The following is a 19082-nucleotide window of genomic DNA, read 5'->3' as shown; positions in this document are numbered from 1 at the left end:
CTAGAACAAACAACAACACAAAATGAGCGAAGAGGTGGAGTCTCTAGTAACTTCTTCTCAATCACATAGGTCTGAATTGGTAGAAAATGTCAAATCCTTCACTTCTGGTGGCTTTGGTGGGATTTGTGCAGTGTTAACAGGTCATCCGTTTGATTTGATGAAGGTCAGATTACAAACCAACCAAGCTTCATCTACCATCAACGCCTTCACATCTATTGTCAAAACAGATGGTATCCGAGGGTTTTATCGCGGAGTTTCACCACCCTTGTTGGGAGTCACTCCAATGTTTGCCGTCAGCTTCTGGGGTTATGATATGGGCAAGAAACTTGTGAGCTCTATCTCCAATATTGATGACCCTGCAAAAATGACAATTGCCCAAATCTCTGCTGCTGGGTTTTTCAGTGCAATTCCCACCACTGCGATCGCTGCCCCATTTGAAAGGGTAAAAGTGGTGCTACAAATCCAAAACAAATCAAATCAAACATCGATGGTGGGTGCCGTAAAATCCATATTGGCAACAGGGGGTCTCAGGTCTTTGTTCAAAGGTTCTTTGGCGACCCTCGCTCGTGATGGACCAGGTAGCGCTTTATATTTCGCCACTTATGAATATCTCAAGCAAAAATTATCGAAGGATACAGAAGATGGGAAATTATCGTTGATGGCAATCTCTATTGCCGGTGGGTTTGCCGGTGTGGCAATGTGGTGTGGTGTCTTCCCGATTGACACTATCAAATCAGTTCAACAATCAAGCAATTCTTCGATATCAATAGCCCAAGTAACGAGAAATATATATGCCAAAGGTGGGGTCAAGGCGTTTTTCCCAGGCATTGGTCCGGCTTTACTCAGAAGTTTCCCTGCCAATGCGGCTACGTTTGTCGGTGTCGAAGTGGCCAAGAAGGTTATGAATGATTTATGATGCTAATAACATCGCCATACACCATGCTTTTTCTTATATATATGGATATGTACTTCTGAATATTCCTCATGTTCATTAAAAGATGTGATATAATGTATATGTATATATATGCTGCAATCTCATAATATTGTAGCGTCCAGCTTGTTGGAATACCCACACAAATCAATCGCTGTAATAATTGTCTTCTTCATCATCTGCAATTCCTTGCTGCTTTTTTTGTGCTAATTCCCGTTCTCTTTGTTCTGCTTCCAATTTTTCTCTGGCTTCTTTCTCTCGCTGTGCTTTCTTCACGTACTTTCTCTTCTTTCTTGGTTCTCCATTGGCATCCGTCACCTCTTCCTTCTTTCTCTTCTTATACTTTAACCCTTTTCTGCTACTATTTTTACCACCCTTTTTCTTTTCTCCGTTCACTCCTCTGATCCCATTAACATCACCATCACTGTCTTCGAACACTTTTAGATCCTTGACTTGTTTATTCTTCGAATCAAAAGCCTTCTTGTTTTGGTTGATGATCTTAATATTTCTCAGGATCTCATCCATTCTATGAAGTTTTCCTTTATCCTTCCGTACTGCAAATTTGATATCATCGAACTTCACCTTAGTTCGTCCATGAATTTCCGATGACCGGAGAGCCTCATTGTACAAATCAACAATATACGTGATGAGGATATCTTCCAAGGTGTCAAGAGTCTCAGGAAGGGCAATATCAAATCCAAGAGCTTCCATCATGTATGCAATATCACTTTGGAACGAATGCTTCTTTGATTTATTTCGCAGAAGCGATAATGCGTTATTGTTATTGTTGTTAATGTTGGAAGATGACATATTTTGTGGATTAATTGGCCGATATTATTGATAAAGTCAGGCGATATTTGTATAACTGGTTTTATGTATGGTTTCTATTGATGTTTGAAAAAAAAGAAAAAAAGTGCCCAATTATTGGTGACCGTGCTATTAATAATATTTTTTAATAAATAAAGATCAATTATAAACTTACTTCGTCTCGCTATAACCAAATTATTTTTTTTTTTTTTTTTTTGAGATTCAGGCTATCCGCACTCTCGAAATGAATATAAGGATTTTTGTGCCTAATACCAATAAGGACGTAGAGTTAATTCCTTATACTATAACAATACTTGTTCTCGCATTAGATATAGAAATAATACAGTAAAATAGTTATCATCACAATTAGAGCCAAACTATTTAAGGGGCACACAATTTGTTACTTACTGCTCTAGTGTCGCAGGAGCAAACACCGTGAGAAATATATTGTTGAGAATAAATAGAGCAATGCATTAATCGATTTCATAGTCAATCATAATAGTAGGATCAATGATGAAATAAGATGAAATAATAAAATTTAAAGTAAGATTACCATATTCGCACTATTAGTACGATAGATAGCACAGGATTATGAGTGAAACCAGTTGGAAAGATTAATACAGTCGCGCAATACAGTTTTCGTGTTTGTATAAAATCCCTTATACTTGCTATATGTATAAAGTAAGCTTGGAAGATTTAATAGTGAGGTCCCCCATTTTTTTTCACTGAATATTTTAACCATAATTATTAATAGCAAATAATAATGAACAATAGGGTTGGGAGACATAACTTATCAACTAGCTCACTTTTTTTTTATTTTGGCGAACCTCCCACCAAAAGGTTGTCAAATCTGCAGTGTTTACACCATATAATTACAATTACTTGTCATTATTCCTATCAAGGAATTATCGGATCTAATCATTAAATTTAATTGCGACTCCTTACTATTAGCATCAAAATGGATGCTTTCATTAAATCAGAAAGTTGCTTACATATGCCCAAACTTGAACCACAACTTCATTGTAAACAGTTTTGCAATTCCTGTTAAAAAGAAAAAAGAAAAGGAAATATATGACAATAACAATTATGAGGCCCTAAAATCAAATCTTCAAAAAAAAATGTGCGGTTTCACTTTCGATAAATGAAGATATTCTTTTTTGACAAAATTTTTTTCTGAAAGATAGTATCCAATCTTGCTTTTTTGTCTTTTGGAAAATCTCAAACGTTTCATTGGAGCTAGATTCATATTTGATAACACTATTCCTCAAATTTTTATTTACTAGATACAAAGGAAAGAGTTAAAATTACTTTTCTAGTAAGAATTTATTTTATATACCATGTAAATAATTATATTATATGTATATTCGTTCGACGCGCCATCTGCATTAGAGAGATAAATAATAAACCAACAATATGGACAAGAAGAAACAAAAACCGAAAGATTTAGAAAAAAGTAACAAGTCATTTATTACCATGCTAATCATCTAAAAGTTTTATTACTCCAACGGCTTAGCTATCAAATTCTTGTTTTGAAATGAGTGCTCTAGAAGTTTTTCATAAGTTCCGAAAAACCACACCATCCATAAGAACAAGCGATGATAAAACATATTTTAAAATTAACGCTACAGATATGATAAAATAACTGCAAATTAAATTGTTTCATGTCTATTTTAAAGCACATCCGCAGCTCAAACGTTAACAACGATAAAAATTTATAACCGTATCTATCCAAAGGAAAAAATAGTTTAATATTTAATGAGGATTATGATGGTTGGAACTAAGTGAACTAACCAAGTCATGATAATGTTGTTTGTCCTTTTTAATTAGCATAAAACTTCATAGGAAAAGTACAGGATTTTATGAGATAAATTTCCATTTTGCGCTTACTTTTTATTATGTTTTGTGTATTATGATATGAGAATAAATGTGAATTTTTTTTTTCTTGCAAGTTATTAAATCAACAAAAAATTCAAATTTTATACAGAGTTTTCTGTATCTATTAAAACAATAAATACATGGATGGATCTTCTTTTTTTAAAAAAAGAAAATAAACTACCAAAAATAATACGAGAAAGGAAAAATGAAATTGCAGAATCATTACATGATAATCTGTTGAGCGGCAAAGCCTGACGCGTATCATTAGGGGAAAAAAAACGCGTCCTGGAAAGTCTTTTATTGAAGTTGCCTTCATTCAAAGTAAGAGAGCACACCCATAGTAAGGCAACAATTATCTTCATCTACTATTCTTATATAAATTAACTAGCCTACAATTGATAATTTAACATAACCCATTTAGATAAATTACATTTATTATAAACGATCGTTTTGGAGACATTATTTCAACTTTTCTTTGATTTCACTTTTAACATACTGAAGTTTCTAATTGACTAAACATACTCTCTAATTCAGTTGGAACTTCCCCACACCCAGGACACTCGGTTTCTCCCCCTTCAATAAACCATTCCTTCATACAATGTGGGTGCCCCTCATGTCCACAATGTAGCAATGTAACCCCCATACCTCGAATCACGGTGTCACAATAACAACATTTACCGGTAGGAAGATTGCACTTCGAATTTGCACAATACCAGTTTGCATACTTGTGGTCACCGTTTGGATTCGATTCCGCATCATGAACGATGAGTTTTTTGCAATGTGGACAAAACCGTTTGATTTCCGTATTCACAAGTCCCATTTCTTTTATCTCGGGAATACGGCAATACTTGATAACTAGCGCCGACACAACATATAAGTCTCTGGCCACCAAGTGGTCAAGGAATAGAGACATCCACTGTTTGGCCTGGGGTGCTTGTATAACACAATCCTGGAAATCATAGCTGATGTTTCTATGTTTCATTCTCTTTTGGCAAAACTCGTAAAATAAGCTAGTCAACATCGACAACATAAACACATCCCCTTCTTCTTGGGAAGATTTGCATGCCTTGCGGATCAAGAATTCTAGTTTCCAGGGCTTGGCTTCGAGTTTGATGATCAACCCAGTCACGATTTCATTCCCGATACCGATAGGAACTTCAGATTCAATCAGCCTTCTATTAACATTAGCAATATTACTAGAACTACCATTCTTTGAAGTGAGTTGTCTGGTTAAATTACTCAATGGTGCCCCGGGAATCTGTTTTGTAGCGTCAAAATCTTTTCCTAACACTGGCAACATGTCGTTGCTTTGGCGGGGGAATCTAGCATTGCTAAATGCGGTTCCAAAGTCTCTTGAAATAGGACCCGAAGTGAATGAAAAAGATTTCGTCATTTGCGCTTGTTCCTTCATACTTCCACGACGGTCCGAAAAAGAATTACCTCGGTAGCCAGCACTTTTGAAGGTTGGCTGACCAATGTATAATGGCAATTGGGAAGCTCCATCGGGAGATGAAGGCTTAATACTTGCCGCTGTGACACCTTCATCAATTTTCAGAATTTTACTGGATGGTTTAGACACAGATAACCTTTCACCTGACTTAGAATTCCTATTTGCTTTCTTAACCGGTTCATCAGACTCGGTAGTTGAAAGTCTAGTCTTGCGCGGTAGTTGATTCATGTCTGATTCATCAACACTGTCCTCCGAATCATTTATATTTCTCTCATCATCATCTGCCCCAGTAGTTAGCATTGTGGACTTTTCTTCATCCTTTAATTTCTTCAATTCATCATCGCTATCAACAAACCCATCGTCTGAAACATCATCTCGATAATACCCGAAATCTTTATTCTCCAAGATTTTCGACTTCATATTCAATGACTTTTTTTGAAGCTTGCTCACTGCTTTGGTAATGTCTCCGCCAGAGGTCAGTACACTGTGCAACAGTTCTGGCTCTTCACGTGTATCATCAATATCAGTATCATCACTAGTAATAGCATTCTCATTATAAATTCCACTGTTAGACCTATCGTTGTAAGTATCTTTCAGTCCCTCATCACCACTGTACAAATCAGAACTACTGTGGCGTGAACTTCTGACACTTTCGTTGACATTAGTAGAAGAATTATTAGCAGAGCTCATAGATAATGCTGAGGATGAGCCTCCATACGAGCTGTCGTGCCCCAAAAAATATTCATCTTCAGTCAAGTTGAGATTATCCAAATCTTCAAACCAGTCATCATTTATTTCAAATCCTCGGTTTCGATTCTCATATTCTGCTTCATAATCATCATCATCATCATCATCATCATCATCATCATCATCATCGTCGTCATCGTCATCGTCGTCATCGTCGTCGTCGTCATCGTCATCATCTTCCTTCTCTTCATATCCCGGATCATCGTCTATATCTTTTCGATATTGAAACTCGAAAGAATCTCTGCTATTAGCACTCCTACCTCTATAATCATATGAGTCCCAAGTCTCAGAAACGCTCAGCAGCTTAAACTCATTTTGATTTTTCTTTCGGCTATTTTTATCAACTGCAAAAACGGGTTTACCAATGACACCAAGTGATGAAGAATTTCTTCTACTTATACCAGTAGTGTTGATCCCAGAATTTTGAATACGATATGGCCCCTTTTTGCCCGCACTTCCAATATTTGGCATGTTAAAACTGTAATGTTGGAGAGTCAACTTATTTATCTTGTATGTGCTTTTTTTGGAAATGGCAAACAAGTAGGCGTAGTAATCAATATCAGCAAGGAATCCTTCTATATCAATGATCAAACCATGTAGAAGAATCTTAAAGATTTTATAATAATTTATGACCTTAAATGTAGCAGATAATGATACAGCAAATTTCAATTGAACAATCAAATCAACAATATCAAATCCGGGCTTCTTGCCCCTAAAAACCACCACAATGATCCGTAGAAGATCAGTAGTGTTGCCTTTCTCGAGGGCAACTTTCACTGACTCAGTAATAAATGAGAAAAAAGTCCCTAGATTCATCTTGGAATAATATTCTTTGGAAATCGATTTCAAATTGGCAATAAGTTCATTTTTTGAAGATTCACGACTATGACTATCTGATGATTTGTTTGCTTTAGCAGATTTATCATGTCCATGTACTTTGCTGTTAGCCGTCCTCACACCATCATTATTCAAATTTGTCCGAGGATTTCGATTGCTTGTCGAATATCTATTTTTTGAGGCTCTTTTTCTAGGATTAGAAGATGGATAGGTTGGTTGGTAATCTTGGAAAAGCAAGTCATTGTAATCAACATCTCTTGCATGAAACTTGCTCAAAAATTCATAGAATTGCATCACGTATAATTTGTACAATTCAGTAGAAAGTGCACCATCCTCACTATACTCTTTGTCGAATACAGTTCCCAAACTTGACATGTATATCAATGGGACTTGTTTCTCATTGTAATCAATCGGTTCATTTGATCTTAAATTCGTGACGTTATTACTGCTATTGTTATTAATGCCATTGTTAGGAGTACTTGCTACCAGTAAAAGCCTTTGATTACTGGCTAACGTGGAATAAGATTGAACTTGATGGAATATGCTATTATTTCCAGTATAACTAGAAGAATTTTTTCTGTTCGACAAACTCGGCGAATTGTTTCCACCAATATAAAAATTTAAAGATTGATTTGATATAGCTCTATTGATTGGTGTCATAGTTAAGTTTATTCCCGATGATGCTTTACCATTAAATATTGGCGATCTATTATTAACATCATGATTAAAAAATTCCGTACCTGAGCGCTGAATCATGCTCGAAACCAATGGATTGTCAGAACTATTATGGCGGTGTAAATTTTTGGCCATCGAAGCAGTGGTACGTGATCTTAAAAGTTTTGGCTTGGAATCGGATACATCAATAGTATCATCAGCCCCATTGGAATTACTTCGTTTGAAAACTTCACTTTGATTGGGCTGTTTAGGAAACCCCGAATCCTGGCTGGTGGATTTGGATGGTGACGTCTTAACATTAAGGGTATTGGCAAAGAAAGTTGGTGACATTTTTTCAATCGAAGAAGACGCAATAGCCTCTCTAGTTTCCGACTCCTTAATCGGTACAGGAATCGCTTTTGAGCCACTGGCATGATTATTCGGAGAATAAGACATATTTTTAACATATCCTATTCTTGGTCTCGTATTATTATTATTATTACTTTCGACACTCACATTATTGTAAATGGTTGGTGAAAGCCTTGAATTTTCAATCATTGAACTATTGCTTTCTGAAGATGAAATATTTATAGGTTTTGACAGAACTTTATCAGTCTTTGCTGGGGCTAATGTGTTGGAGAAATAGTCGTCATTTTTGGTTCCTTCTCCAACATCCTCAAGTGTCGCAGATCTTCCTAGATTCTGATTGTTTTCGAAAGAATAGGATGATCTCTTTTCATGGTGAAGGCTTCCAGTCAAATTCGAAGTCTTAACATACGAATCTTCATCTTGAAATACGGTCACGAATTCGGAATACCGAGATGGATTGAACTTTACCACTGATTTTCTTAATAAGTTTGCGAATGGAATTTCGTTATCGAGATTATGTTCAATGAAAGACTTATCTTTAGATACGGTCCATAGTGTATTATTTGTATGCCAATGTAAACCAGTGACCGCCTTCGAATGATGCATTAGTGAATATGCAGGAATATGACTTCTATTCAAGTCCCATACATCAACTGAAGCATTATTTGTTAAATAACAGGAAGAAATTTGACAATCTTGTATGTTGTTAGCATTATTATTGGAAGGAGACCAGGCGACTTTTGTCACTGTGTCATTCATGGATATTATATAATCAGGCTTTTTAGTATTATCCTTTGACATATCCCAAACTTGGATCTTATTGTCTTTACCCCCCGTGACAATATAGTTGAATTTCAAGTTCCATTCTAAAGACAAAGCCCCATTAATGTGGGCATTTTTGATATTATTGACCCATTTATGCGGTACTCTCAAGTCCCATTTAGTGACATCACCGCAGTCAGAAGCAGAACAAAAGACTTTGGAGTCGTGGGGAGAAAACTCGTTGCAACGAATCCCATCAAATGTCTTGACAAACTCACCCAATGGCTTCCGTTCATTACCAAACGTTAAGTTGGAGTTTTTGGATCGTAAATCCCATACTTTAATTACCCCATCCTGTGATCCTGACAATAGAATATTTCCACCATGAGGGGCGAACGCAATAGAATTCACTGCTCGCTTATGGGCTGAAATTTTCATTGGGTGTGAATGTGGTGATTTTTTATTGATGTCAAATAAGTAAATTTTTCCCGATGTTGATACCGATGCGACAACATTCGAGAGTTCTCTGAATCCGAATCTGATGTCGGTGATCGACCCTAAATTCTTGACATCGTTGGCCAAATTGGTACCACTGAGCAAATCAACTGAGGGAACCACTCTTCTTGAACCATCGATGGCGTTATCTTCTATGCGCAATACTTGGAGGAAGTTTTTACCTGCCACAACAAGCTTGTTGGGGTCATCATTAGAAGCTGAGATTGCTTGTAGTTCTTTTGCTGTTTCATACTGCACGAATTGCGTCTGGAGTTTCTCCATCTTGACGGGGCAAGATATCCTAGTTCGGTGTAGTTGCCTTCTGCCTAATCAGTGCTAAGCATTTGGTCAGATAATTATTTCGCGCGCGCGCATCTTCGGTTTTATGCCCTGGCACAGGCACGCGGAATTGCCAGAGCACGACGTCTTGAATCATTTTATATATGTAATTATTATTTATACAAATATATTTGATAGCGAGGCTGAGACTTTTGTTAATTAATATAGATCCCTGGTAATTTACGATACATCAATTGGTTTTCAATTTTTTTATTTCTATGACTATTGTTATTATTTACTTTCGGTGATGCGACAATGTTCTTCAGCCGGTTGACAATATACCAAAAATTTAAGCAATCATAGACAGATATATAACAAGAATATAAAGATAATGCGGAGTTCATAAATACATATATGTATATTATTGTATCTGTTGGTTCTCTCCATATTACAACACCTCCGGAGATTGTTGTCATCCCTGGCTTACGTAACAGAAAAAACACAATAATAAACAAAAACTCAAAACAGTAAGAAAAAAAAAAAACCCTGTTCACTGGATCTTCCTTTATGGCCACATCAAGTGCCTGGAGTTTGACAACATCTGTCCTTTCCCAGATTTACGTTTCAGCCTCAGCATCACTAACAACATTCAATTGCAAAGACGCATTGCCAGGAACTATTTTGAAGACGCAGGATCGTCCAATCACATCATATATGTGCAAGACACCTGATAATTATTTTGAAATTTTTGAACACTTTCCTAAGAAAAAAAAATATTATTAGTCAAGGTTGGTACTTGCCATCTGATCCAAACCAACACACTAGTACCCTTCCATAAATCAACCATTGATAATATATCCCACTAATTGCAAGAATAATCAACGAAGTTTTGTTTTGTCTAGCCTTTTTTTTTCCCTTTTTTTTTTTTGTCTTTGTGTGTCCCTTCCCCATCCCATCCGGCCAATATTAAGACCACCGTCAAGCCATCACGGTGCCATAATATTCCATTGCCTCACGATAATAAAATGCAAGGCGCCTCACCGAGTCCAAGACTCCCTACGTCGCCGTCGTTTTTCCCTTCATCAGCCTTTGAATCGTTTGCTCCCTCCAAGGCAAAAATAAGGAATGGTGTTAGGCGCAGCATGTTGATCGACTATGACACAAAACTAGATGATGATAATATTCCATCTCTCAAACTCTTGCTACTAGGATCAGCCGGAGTAGGAAAAAGTGCATTGTTGATCCGATATTCTGATAACTACTTTGATGAGTTTGATTCAAAAACAACCATTGGAATCGACTTGAAGGTCAAGCTAGTTGACGTGGATCATAAATTGTTCAAAGTGGTCCTATGGGATACTGCAGGTCAAGAAAGGTACCGTACCATCACTCCATCGCTATATAAAGATACTCAGGGCATTCTACTAGTTTATGATATCAACAACAAAAAAACCTTTGATGAACTTGACCACTGGATCAATGAGTGTATCGACAACTCCAGCAATGAATTGAAGAAAATCGTGTTTTTCGTGGTTGGAAACAAAAGAGATAAACCAATGGATCAGCGGGAAGTTTTCATTGAAGACTTACAAAAATTTTCAGTCAGGATGAATAAACATTACAAGAAAAAGGGAGTGAAGATTGCTGGATATTATGAAGTCAGCGCCAAATATCTCGACGATGTCAAGTTCTTATTTAGAACATTTATCAGCGAGTGTGTACGAAGAAGTTTGAGCACCAATAGTAGTGATGAAGATGATAAATGGTCTAGGAGCAAGAAACAAAACACTGATGATAATATTGAGGAAGAGGAGGAAGAAAGTGATGAAGATGAAGAAGAAGAAGATGAAGATGAAATTGAAACAGAGCGAGTTAGAAGAGGCTCACACAATAGGACTATTGACGTGGCTAAGAAAGAAACAATAGTCACCACATATTCCTGCTGTTGATCGCAGATGCAGCTCCTAGACTGGTCTTTTTGCAAAGATCATCTGTCTCAAATATTTTCTCCCACTATTTTCTTGTGCTTCTGCTTATCTGCTATTTTAATCTTTTGTTTTGCTATTTTAATTTTTTTTTTTAATGATTTTGCATTTTGATGATTGAATTGCTTGCTTTTTAATTTGGTTCTTGTATTGATTCGGTTTTTTGTTTTCATTTCTTCGATAGGCATTGGTCTTTTCTTTCCATTTGTTACATACTCTTTTTTTTTCACAATATGGGTCTTGTTGCTAATCCTTACTGTATTTTATATTCTAGATACCCTGTTATTATTATTATTATTATTATTATTATTATTATTATTATTATTATTATTATTATTATTATTATTATTATTATTATTATTCTTATTATTATTATTCTTATTATTATTATCACCCTCAGTACCCATTACCGTTTATTCTACTAATGGTATAATGAAAACCTATAATACATTAATTATTATTGCAAAAGTATTTATTTTAGAATGACCTACAATTCATTTAAGCAACCAAGAAAAAAAAAAAAACAATATGTGAACTTCCAATATAATACAAAACATCTAATCTAAACTGGCTTCATTAAATCCACTGAAATATCTATTCCTGAACTCATTTTTTATCACCTCACCAGCTCTAATTGTTTGGCCTTCATAGCCATCATCTCTTTTCACATAACATAACATTCTTCTGCTCCATTTATTAAACTTCTGAACACAATTGTATTTTAATTCCAATTTCTCATGGTGGGGTATAGAAGTGGTATAATCTTCATCGTTAGCTACCGGCATCCAGAATACGAGTCTTCCATCAATAGGCAATCTTTTGGCTGCGAAATCCAACAAGTCATCTAACATGTTTCCGAGAGAATAAGCCTTTTTCGTTGGAACATAATCTTTTCTTAAAAATGCTTTAATTCCATCGATTTCGATATTTTCTTTTCCAACAAAATGCTCAGGTCTAGAAGTTCCCAACACTTTGAGGCCTTCTCTGACCCCGTAGGGAGGATCACAACAAATCGTGTCAATGATGAAATCCTTACGGAAAGCATTGTGAGTAAAGTCCATAGTACACGTATCAAGGAAATTCAATGATGTGCCGTATTGCTTGAAATTGGCCTGTATTGTGTTCTTTTTTTTGCCCATAAGAGGCTTCATATCGATATCTGATCCAATGGTAAGAGCCCCAAAATGAGCCCCAGTAACCAAGAAACTACCGGTCCCCACAAATGGATCGTACATGATCTTTCCGACATTAGTTTGGGCCACATTGACAGTAACGAGAGATAATTCTGCTTCAAATGAAGTGGTTCCAACATACCGTCTTTTTCTCAAGTCAAACTTATCAAGAACCCCTTTTTCTCTTTCCGAAAGTCCCACTTCTCTTCCAAAAAACTTCCTCGTTGAGGTCTCGGTATTCTCAATGAATTGTTCAATGACAGTAAAGACCACATCTGGTTTCTTCATTCTTATTGGCCCAGTGAATGGGAGGTAGGAAAACTGTTCGATCACCTCTACTTGTGATTTTTGGTTTCTAGAACCTTGATATCCAATAAAATCAAATTTGAACGACGTTTTAGCATATTTCTCCCATTTGGATCTGCTATTTTGTTTCACACTTTCATGTAATTGCCCCCAATCCTCAGTGGTTTCACCCCAATACTCGTATACCCCTCTACAAAGAATAGACCTACTTATCCATTTGGCTGCTAGATCATCGTTTTCAATTTCAACGATCACAAATGGGGAATCTTCTGAAAGATTGGATAAGTCCACTTTGAGATTGTACAAGTCTGCCAAAGACTCCAACTCTGCCCTTCTAAAATCCAAGTGAGCTTTGGCCAAGTAGAGCAAATATTTGTTTCCCATTATCTATTTACCAGTCACTGACAGATTTTACCTTCCTTGAATATTATCATCTATTTTTAATTTTTTTTTTTTTTTTTTTTTAGTTAAGAGTGTGGATGAAGTGAAGATTTTTGATGATGGCGCGGAAATTCATTTTCCGAGCCGGATGGATATCAGCCCGGTGGGGTCAGAGAAAATGAGGAAAGAGGAAAAAAAGTGAAAAGATAATTTGCCACCTTGAGTTGGACAGTAATCTTAGTCAGATATATAAGGGACCTCCTTAATTCCACTCCAGAACAGTGTTAGTGATATTAGTTTACTTTATTTTCGTGTTTTCTTTTTCTTTTTGTTTTTTGCTGTTACACAAGCTCCTCAATTCATCAAAATAATTTGATTGAACCTTATATTGGCTTGTGTTTATTTGGGAAACTGAAGATTTAACCAGAAACTTTTCTTGGAGATTTCACCAGTTTCAAATAATTGGAGTATTTAATTAATTCATATAGAATACAATAGTTGATAGCCACTAGTTATTATCATATAGCTATATTCTAAATAGTTGTGATAATATACAAGAACAGGAAATTAAACTAGAGTTCGTTTTTTCTTTTACTATTATCGTGAAGACAGAAAGCAATCCGGTATCAACAACCATCCATACCCAAAAACACTCGGATAGTTCTTGAAAAAATATATAACTAGTAACAGTCTCTCCTTATTCCAAAGTCTTTTTTTAAAAAAAGAATACTTGGTCTCCAAACAAACTTCCGGAGAATTTTTTCTTTCAGTACCTAATCAATTAAAAATGGCTTCCTTGGATGACGCAGATGTTCTTTTCCAAGATATTTATGGTGAGGATAGTGATGATGAAACTAAAGCAATCAGACAAGAACTACCGAAAGAGGTAGCATCCACTACTCAAGCTACAAGTACGGCTACCTCCACTGTTAAAGCTGATGATTCCGCACACACTATTATCCAACAACCGAACGAGACCAGCATTGAAGTGCCTTCCAGCTCAAATACTGGAGGACTTGGGGAATCTCCAAAGGAAATCTCTGGCAGTGGGTTGACCAGTGTTGCTATTGGTAGGCAATTACAAGAGAAATCAGAATTTTTCAACAGAGATCAAGGCAAAATGTTTGTTGGGGGATTAAATTGGGAAACTTCCGAAGATAAGTTGAAGGAGTATTTCAGTAAATTTGGTGAAATTATTGATTTGACCATCATGAGAGATAATGTCACCGGCCGTTCCAGAGGGTTTGGTTTTTTGACTTTCAAAAGCTCCTCATCCGTTGATGAAGTTGTAAAAACCCAACATATTTTAGATGGTAAGGTGATCGATCCTAAGAGAGCCATTCCAAGAGAAGAGCAAGATAAAACTGGTAAGATTTTTGTCGGTGGGATTGCTCCAGAAGTCACCGAAAAGGATTTTGATGAATTCTTTTCAAAGTTTGGTAACGTCATCGATGCCCAATTGATGATCGATAAGGATACTAGAAGATCAAGAGGATTTGGGTTTGTCACCTACGACTCTCCTGAAGCAGTCGACAATGTTTGTCAAAACCAATATTTGGAATTGAAAGGGAGAAGAATGGAGATTAAAAGAGCCGAACCAAGAGGCCAACAACAGCAAAGACTTGGGGGTGTCAGAGGTTATAATGCCAACACTGCCATAAAATTGCAAAATCCACCTGGCGGTTATCAGCAATACTCAAATGCATACCCTGGTGAGACTACTCAAGCCATGAATGGTGCTGGCTACACTCCAGAAATAATGCAACAGTATTGGCAATACTGGTTGCAATTCCAGCAAATGCAACGCGCTAATGGACAATCAGGCAACCAAAACATGAATCCTGAACAATCTCAACAAATGTTAGCAATGATAAGTCAACAAATGGAAGGACAGGGCCCTAATGGTCCTGCGACTCAAACCCAAGAAAAAGCCTCAAACCAAGGTGTAGGCCAGGCTCCAAATGCAGAAAACGACAATAATCCGGATGCTGCTCGTGAACGTCCTTTTAGATTACATTCTGCCAATGAAGATGGCAGAATTAACTTTCCAAAAGGACCAAGGGAAAGAAACAACTTTCCAAGTAGAGGGGGTCCAACTGGCAGAGGGGGACCTATTGGCAGAGGAGGCCCAGTAGGAAGAGGAGGACCAATAGGCAGAGGTGGTAGAGGAGGACCTGTGAACAGAGGTGGTAGAGGAGGACCAATGGGCAGAGGCGGCGGAAGCTCTTTTGGTAGAGGCGGCTCTACAGGGCCAACTGGTGCCAATAGAGGCGCTATTGGTACCAGAGGTAGTAGAGGAGGCCCTGGTGGAGCTACTGCCCCAGGCAGAGGTCCTCCATTCAGAGGAGGTAGGGATAGTGGTGCTAGAGGGGACTCCCACAAGTATGGTGGCTCTTATCAACCTTACTAGGTTTTATTATTGTCTAATGGAGATGATTATATTTGAGTGTTGGTTTATTTTTTAAAGTGTTAATTTTCATACAATTTCTGTGGATTTTGCTTTTTCTTATTTTGTTTTTATTTTTTCACTTCTTGTTAGTTAGCAGTAGTTATTAGATCTATGTATTTATGTATTCTTTATATTTATATATTTCCTATATACACATCAATTCAATGCAATCGTTACATTCTCAAATGATGATTGTCCTGGCCTCAGCTCCATCACAATATTAGTAACCAAGGATACTTTACATGTGAAGAACGAGAAACGAGTATTGATGAAACGAATTGACTTGCCTTGTGTCCAATTGGGTGAGCATGCTCAGTTTAATATTATTACTGGTGCAGTTATGTCAAAACCGTTGTCGTGCAGGTACGCACGTATATCTGGTAATGTCATTAGGGCGCACAAGTGATACTTCACAATATCACATGACTGAATACACACGTCACAAAGCCCTAGAAGCGGGTCTTGAGCGCTTGGGGGGAGCAGGCTGCACTCTGAAAAAAATTTGGTGTCTATTGATTTTGAATATTTCAAATTAGGAACTCATAGTAGATTAAAAAGGTCACTAAATAATAATAACCAGCCAAAATGCCAGGTGTTTCCGTTAGGTACGTGATTAGTGATATAGTGAAACACTGATATTATGGGAGATGATGACGATAATGAGAGGAATGGGATGATGAGTGTGAGGTTAATGTATCGTAACTTGAATGTGTATTTGCGGTTCAAAGAAATCAAGGGGGAGATCAATATTATTTTTCAAATCAACAACTATTGAAGCAGCTGTTTTCCAATCAATACTTGAGATCATGAATTACTTCCAATTTTGAATTTTGGATTTTATTGTGAACTATTTTTGTTCAGTGAATGTGTATTTGGTGATGAGTGAGATGGATGTTTCTTTTCAAAGGCAATAATTGTAATATCATGAAAGACTAAGTGATAAATATTTCAACCAAAGATTAATTTTTGTGGGATTTCTAAGGTTTTCAGTTTAGAAAATGGAAAAGATTAGCTAATTTTTTTTTATTTTTTTGTGATAGCGTTTTACAATTGAGCCTTGTCACTACCATAAAATCCTACTCACACTAGAATCTCAACACATCATCACAAGGCCCATTCTATCTTTACGTCATTCGTTTTAGTATTTTAAAAATCTGCTTTTTTTTTAAACATTCATACTAACAAATATCCATAGAGACGTTCCAGCTCAAGATTTCATCAACGCTTACGCTTTATTCTTGCAACGTCAAGGTAAATTGGAAGTTCCAGAATACGTTGAATTGGTCAAGACCTCTGTCAGCAATGAAATGCCACCACAAGAAGCTGAATTGTGGTTCTACAAGCGTTCTGCTTCTATTGCCAGACACATCTACTTGAGAAAGCAAGTTGGTGTCGGTAAGTTGAAGAAATTGTACGGTGGTGCCATCAACAGAGGCTGCAGACCAGGTAAGCACGCTAACGGTTCCGGTTCCGTTAACAGAAAGTCTGTTCAAGCTTTGGAAAAATTGGGGGTTTTAGAAATCTCTCCAAAGGGTGGTAGAAAGATCTCTGAAAACGGTCAAAGAGATTTGGACCGTATTGCTGCTCAAACCTTGGAAGATGCCGAAGAAGAAGATGACGAATAAATTATTTAATTATTGATCATTTGTATATCTTAATAAAATAATTGCTTTTAATGTTTTTTTATAATATTATAGTCTTTCATCCATAAATTCCTCAGTTTACTTCTCATGTAATATCGTGAATGCTCTTTCTCAATCGTGTGTTGCTAGTAGTATGATGATATCGATACCACTATGGTCACCATAAGATATTGCTTAGATATATGGCTCCAAAAGTGGATAGAGAACAGTCAATAGTATTTTGCCCCTGGAGTGCTGGAGTAAGAAATAAGCAGGATAGTAGAACTCATTACAAATTATAATTCGGGTGAATCAAACAACAAGATATATTGTATTCGCCATTTCTATTTGTTGTGGCTTTTTCATTGGATACTGTGGGACTGCATGATTCTATTTCAATCCTTCTTTATAAGACTATCGGAAGAAAAGTCAGGAATATACTCTTAGCAATTAGTAGATACTTACTGTATAGCTCAGCAACGCTTGATTTGTTTCTGATCTACAAACGTACCATACCATGTTGGCGGTGTATGCTGATATTCCTCGAGACTATTTTTGATAATGTGGTCGGCAAATGATAAACAAAGGAAGCCAGAGGAAAAAAACATGTTTCGTAGTTGGCAAAAAAAACAGAGAAAAAAAAAAACATGAGGGAAACAAAAGCTAGCCTGCTAATGTGTCTTTGCAATAATACAACTTCAAGTCGGTAAAATAAGCCTTTGGAATTTTCATTTTACTAGTTATTTATATTTTCTTTTCAATTTTGATCTTATTTGGTTTCTTTTCCCGTACGGACGCCAAAATCATGAATTCAGAATCAGATAATTTGAAGTTTCAGCAGAAATGCAAGGACTTGAAGAAACGGGTTGGGGAGATTGATGAGAACAATGAAGCAATGACAATTGCCCTTGGTAGAACAAAGCTTGCCATCAAGAGATTGAGGTTAGAGTCTGCTATTCTTCTAGAAAGATTAGAAAAAAAGATAAATCCTTCATCATTTGGCGTATCAGCCTCAGCAAAAGAAATGGCGAACAAAGGGTTCGATTCTAAAACCGTAAGTTACTCATCAATACCAAGCCCGGAACTTCCAGCCCTCAAGTTGCTGGACATTGGGGCAAATGGAGCAACTGGAAATGGACGAAGAAAGAATGGGGCTGGTAAGGCTAAAGCGAAACAAAGAGATCCAAACCAACCAAAAAGACCTACCAATTCATACTTGATTTTTTGTGAATTGGAAAAGGACAAGATTAAACAAAAGCTAGATTCTGAAGGGCCACCAGGTCACTTATATGATATGTCGAAAGCCCTAACTGAAGCATGGAAACATTTGAATGATGAGGACAAGAAACCATATGTGAAATTATACGAGGATGACAGACAGCGCTACAATAGAGAGCTCAAAATTTACCATGAAAAGAAAGATAAAGAAGCAGCAGCTGCTGCTGCTGCTACAGCTGCTGCTTCTTGTTCTTCAACTACTGCCAATGCTGGTGACAAGAAGCTAACTCCTACCGATCCTAAACCATCCAATAATACTGAAACAAGTGAATTAGGAGACGCTACAACTACTGCTGACAATGCCCTCCCGCCCCACGATGATGCAATTCCTTCCACCCAGTCTTCACCAACGAAAAAACATGTATTGGAAGATATCAGTGAAGAAAAAACTGAACCATCGAAAAAATTGAAATTGGAAGAAGACGAGAATAGCATTGCTGATGCTGCTCCTTCGTCGACAATTACCGACCAGAAATAAAAGCTCCAATCAAGTTTTATCGTCAAAAACTTTCCACATTTCAATAGAACCCCCTTTCTTCTTTTCTATTTATATATCATTTACAACATTCAGTTTTTATTCTTGGTTTCTCTTTATGTGTTGAATTAACGTGCTATCGGTGCCATTATTGTGCTTTAGTACTACACGCGCTCCATTAAGCTTTTTTATTTTCCTGGACAATTTT

General features: G+C 36.7%; 8 protein-coding genes across 8 annotated transcripts; 5 read left to right on the top strand and 3 right to left on the bottom strand. All coding sequences in view use genetic code 12, as the record gives it.

Annotated features, from left to right (window-relative positions):
• Positions 1-22: 22 nt before the first annotated feature.
• CRC1 (carnitine:acyl carnitine antiporter) lies at positions 23-916 on the top strand (the record flags this gene model as incomplete). The annotated part of the gene is made up of 1 exon (XM_064994743.1): positions 23-916. One exon carries the CDS (start codon positions 23-25, stop codon positions 914-916), a length of 894 nt encoding a protein of 297 aa, XP_064850815.1.
• A 162-nt stretch (positions 917-1078) lies between these two features.
• TAF13 (Taf13p) lies at positions 1079-1741 on the bottom strand (the record flags this gene model as incomplete). The annotated part of the gene is made up of 1 exon (XM_064994742.1): positions 1079-1741. One exon carries the CDS (start codon positions 1739-1741, stop codon positions 1079-1081), a length of 663 nt encoding a protein of 220 aa, XP_064850814.1.
• A 2359-nt stretch (positions 1742-4100) lies between these two features.
• RTC1 (Rtc1p) lies at positions 4101-9209 on the bottom strand (the record flags this gene model as incomplete). The annotated part of the gene is made up of 1 exon (XM_064994741.1): positions 4101-9209. The coding sequence occupies one exon, from the start codon at positions 9207-9209 to the stop codon at positions 4101-4103; it is 5109 nt and encodes a 1702-aa protein (XP_064850813.1).
• Positions 9210-10231: 1022 nt separating this feature from the next.
• DASC09_011370 (Rab family GTPase) lies at positions 10232-11155 on the top strand (the record flags this gene model as incomplete). Its single annotated transcript, XM_064994740.1, has 1 exon — positions 10232-11155. One exon carries the CDS (start codon positions 10232-10234, stop codon positions 11153-11155), a length of 924 nt encoding a protein of 307 aa, XP_064850812.1.
• A 593-nt stretch (positions 11156-11748) lies between these two features.
• On the bottom strand, positions 11749-13053 carry TRM11 (tRNA (guanine-N2-)-methyltransferase; the record flags this gene model as incomplete). Its single annotated transcript, XM_064994739.1, has 1 exon — positions 11749-13053. The coding sequence occupies one exon, from the start codon at positions 13051-13053 to the stop codon at positions 11749-11751; it is 1305 nt and encodes a 434-aa protein (XP_064850811.1).
• Positions 13054-13837: 784 nt separating this feature from the next.
• DASC09_011350 (RNA-binding protein) lies at positions 13838-15460 on the top strand (the record flags this gene model as incomplete). Its single annotated transcript, XM_064994738.1, has 1 exon — positions 13838-15460. The coding sequence occupies one exon, from the start codon at positions 13838-13840 to the stop codon at positions 15458-15460; it is 1623 nt and encodes a 540-aa protein (XP_064850810.1).
• A 624-nt stretch (positions 15461-16084) lies between these two features.
• Positions 16085-17124, top strand: RPS19A (40S ribosomal protein eS19 RPS19A; the record flags this gene model as incomplete). Its single annotated transcript, XM_064994737.1, has 2 exons — positions 16085-16104; positions 16695-17124. The coding sequence occupies 2 exons, from the start codon at positions 16085-16087 to the stop codon at positions 17122-17124; spliced, it is 450 nt and encodes a 149-aa protein (XP_064850809.1).
• Positions 17125-17926: 802 nt separating this feature from the next.
• Positions 17927-18877, top strand: NHP10 (Nhp10p; the record flags this gene model as incomplete). Its single annotated transcript, XM_064994736.1, has 1 exon — positions 17927-18877. One exon carries the CDS (start codon positions 17927-17929, stop codon positions 18875-18877), a length of 951 nt encoding a protein of 316 aa, XP_064850808.1.
• Positions 18878-19082: the final 205 nt, after the last annotated feature.

This window comes from Saccharomycopsis crataegensis (assembly GCF_037102585.1).
Source record: "Saccharomycopsis crataegensis DNA, jcf7180000000073, whole genome shotgun sequence".
NCBI classification, from domain to species: Eukaryota; Fungi; Ascomycota; class Saccharomycetes; order Ascoideales; family Saccharomycopsidaceae; genus Saccharomycopsis; species Saccharomycopsis crataegensis.
This window is presented reverse-complemented; position numbering and strand designations above follow the sequence as displayed.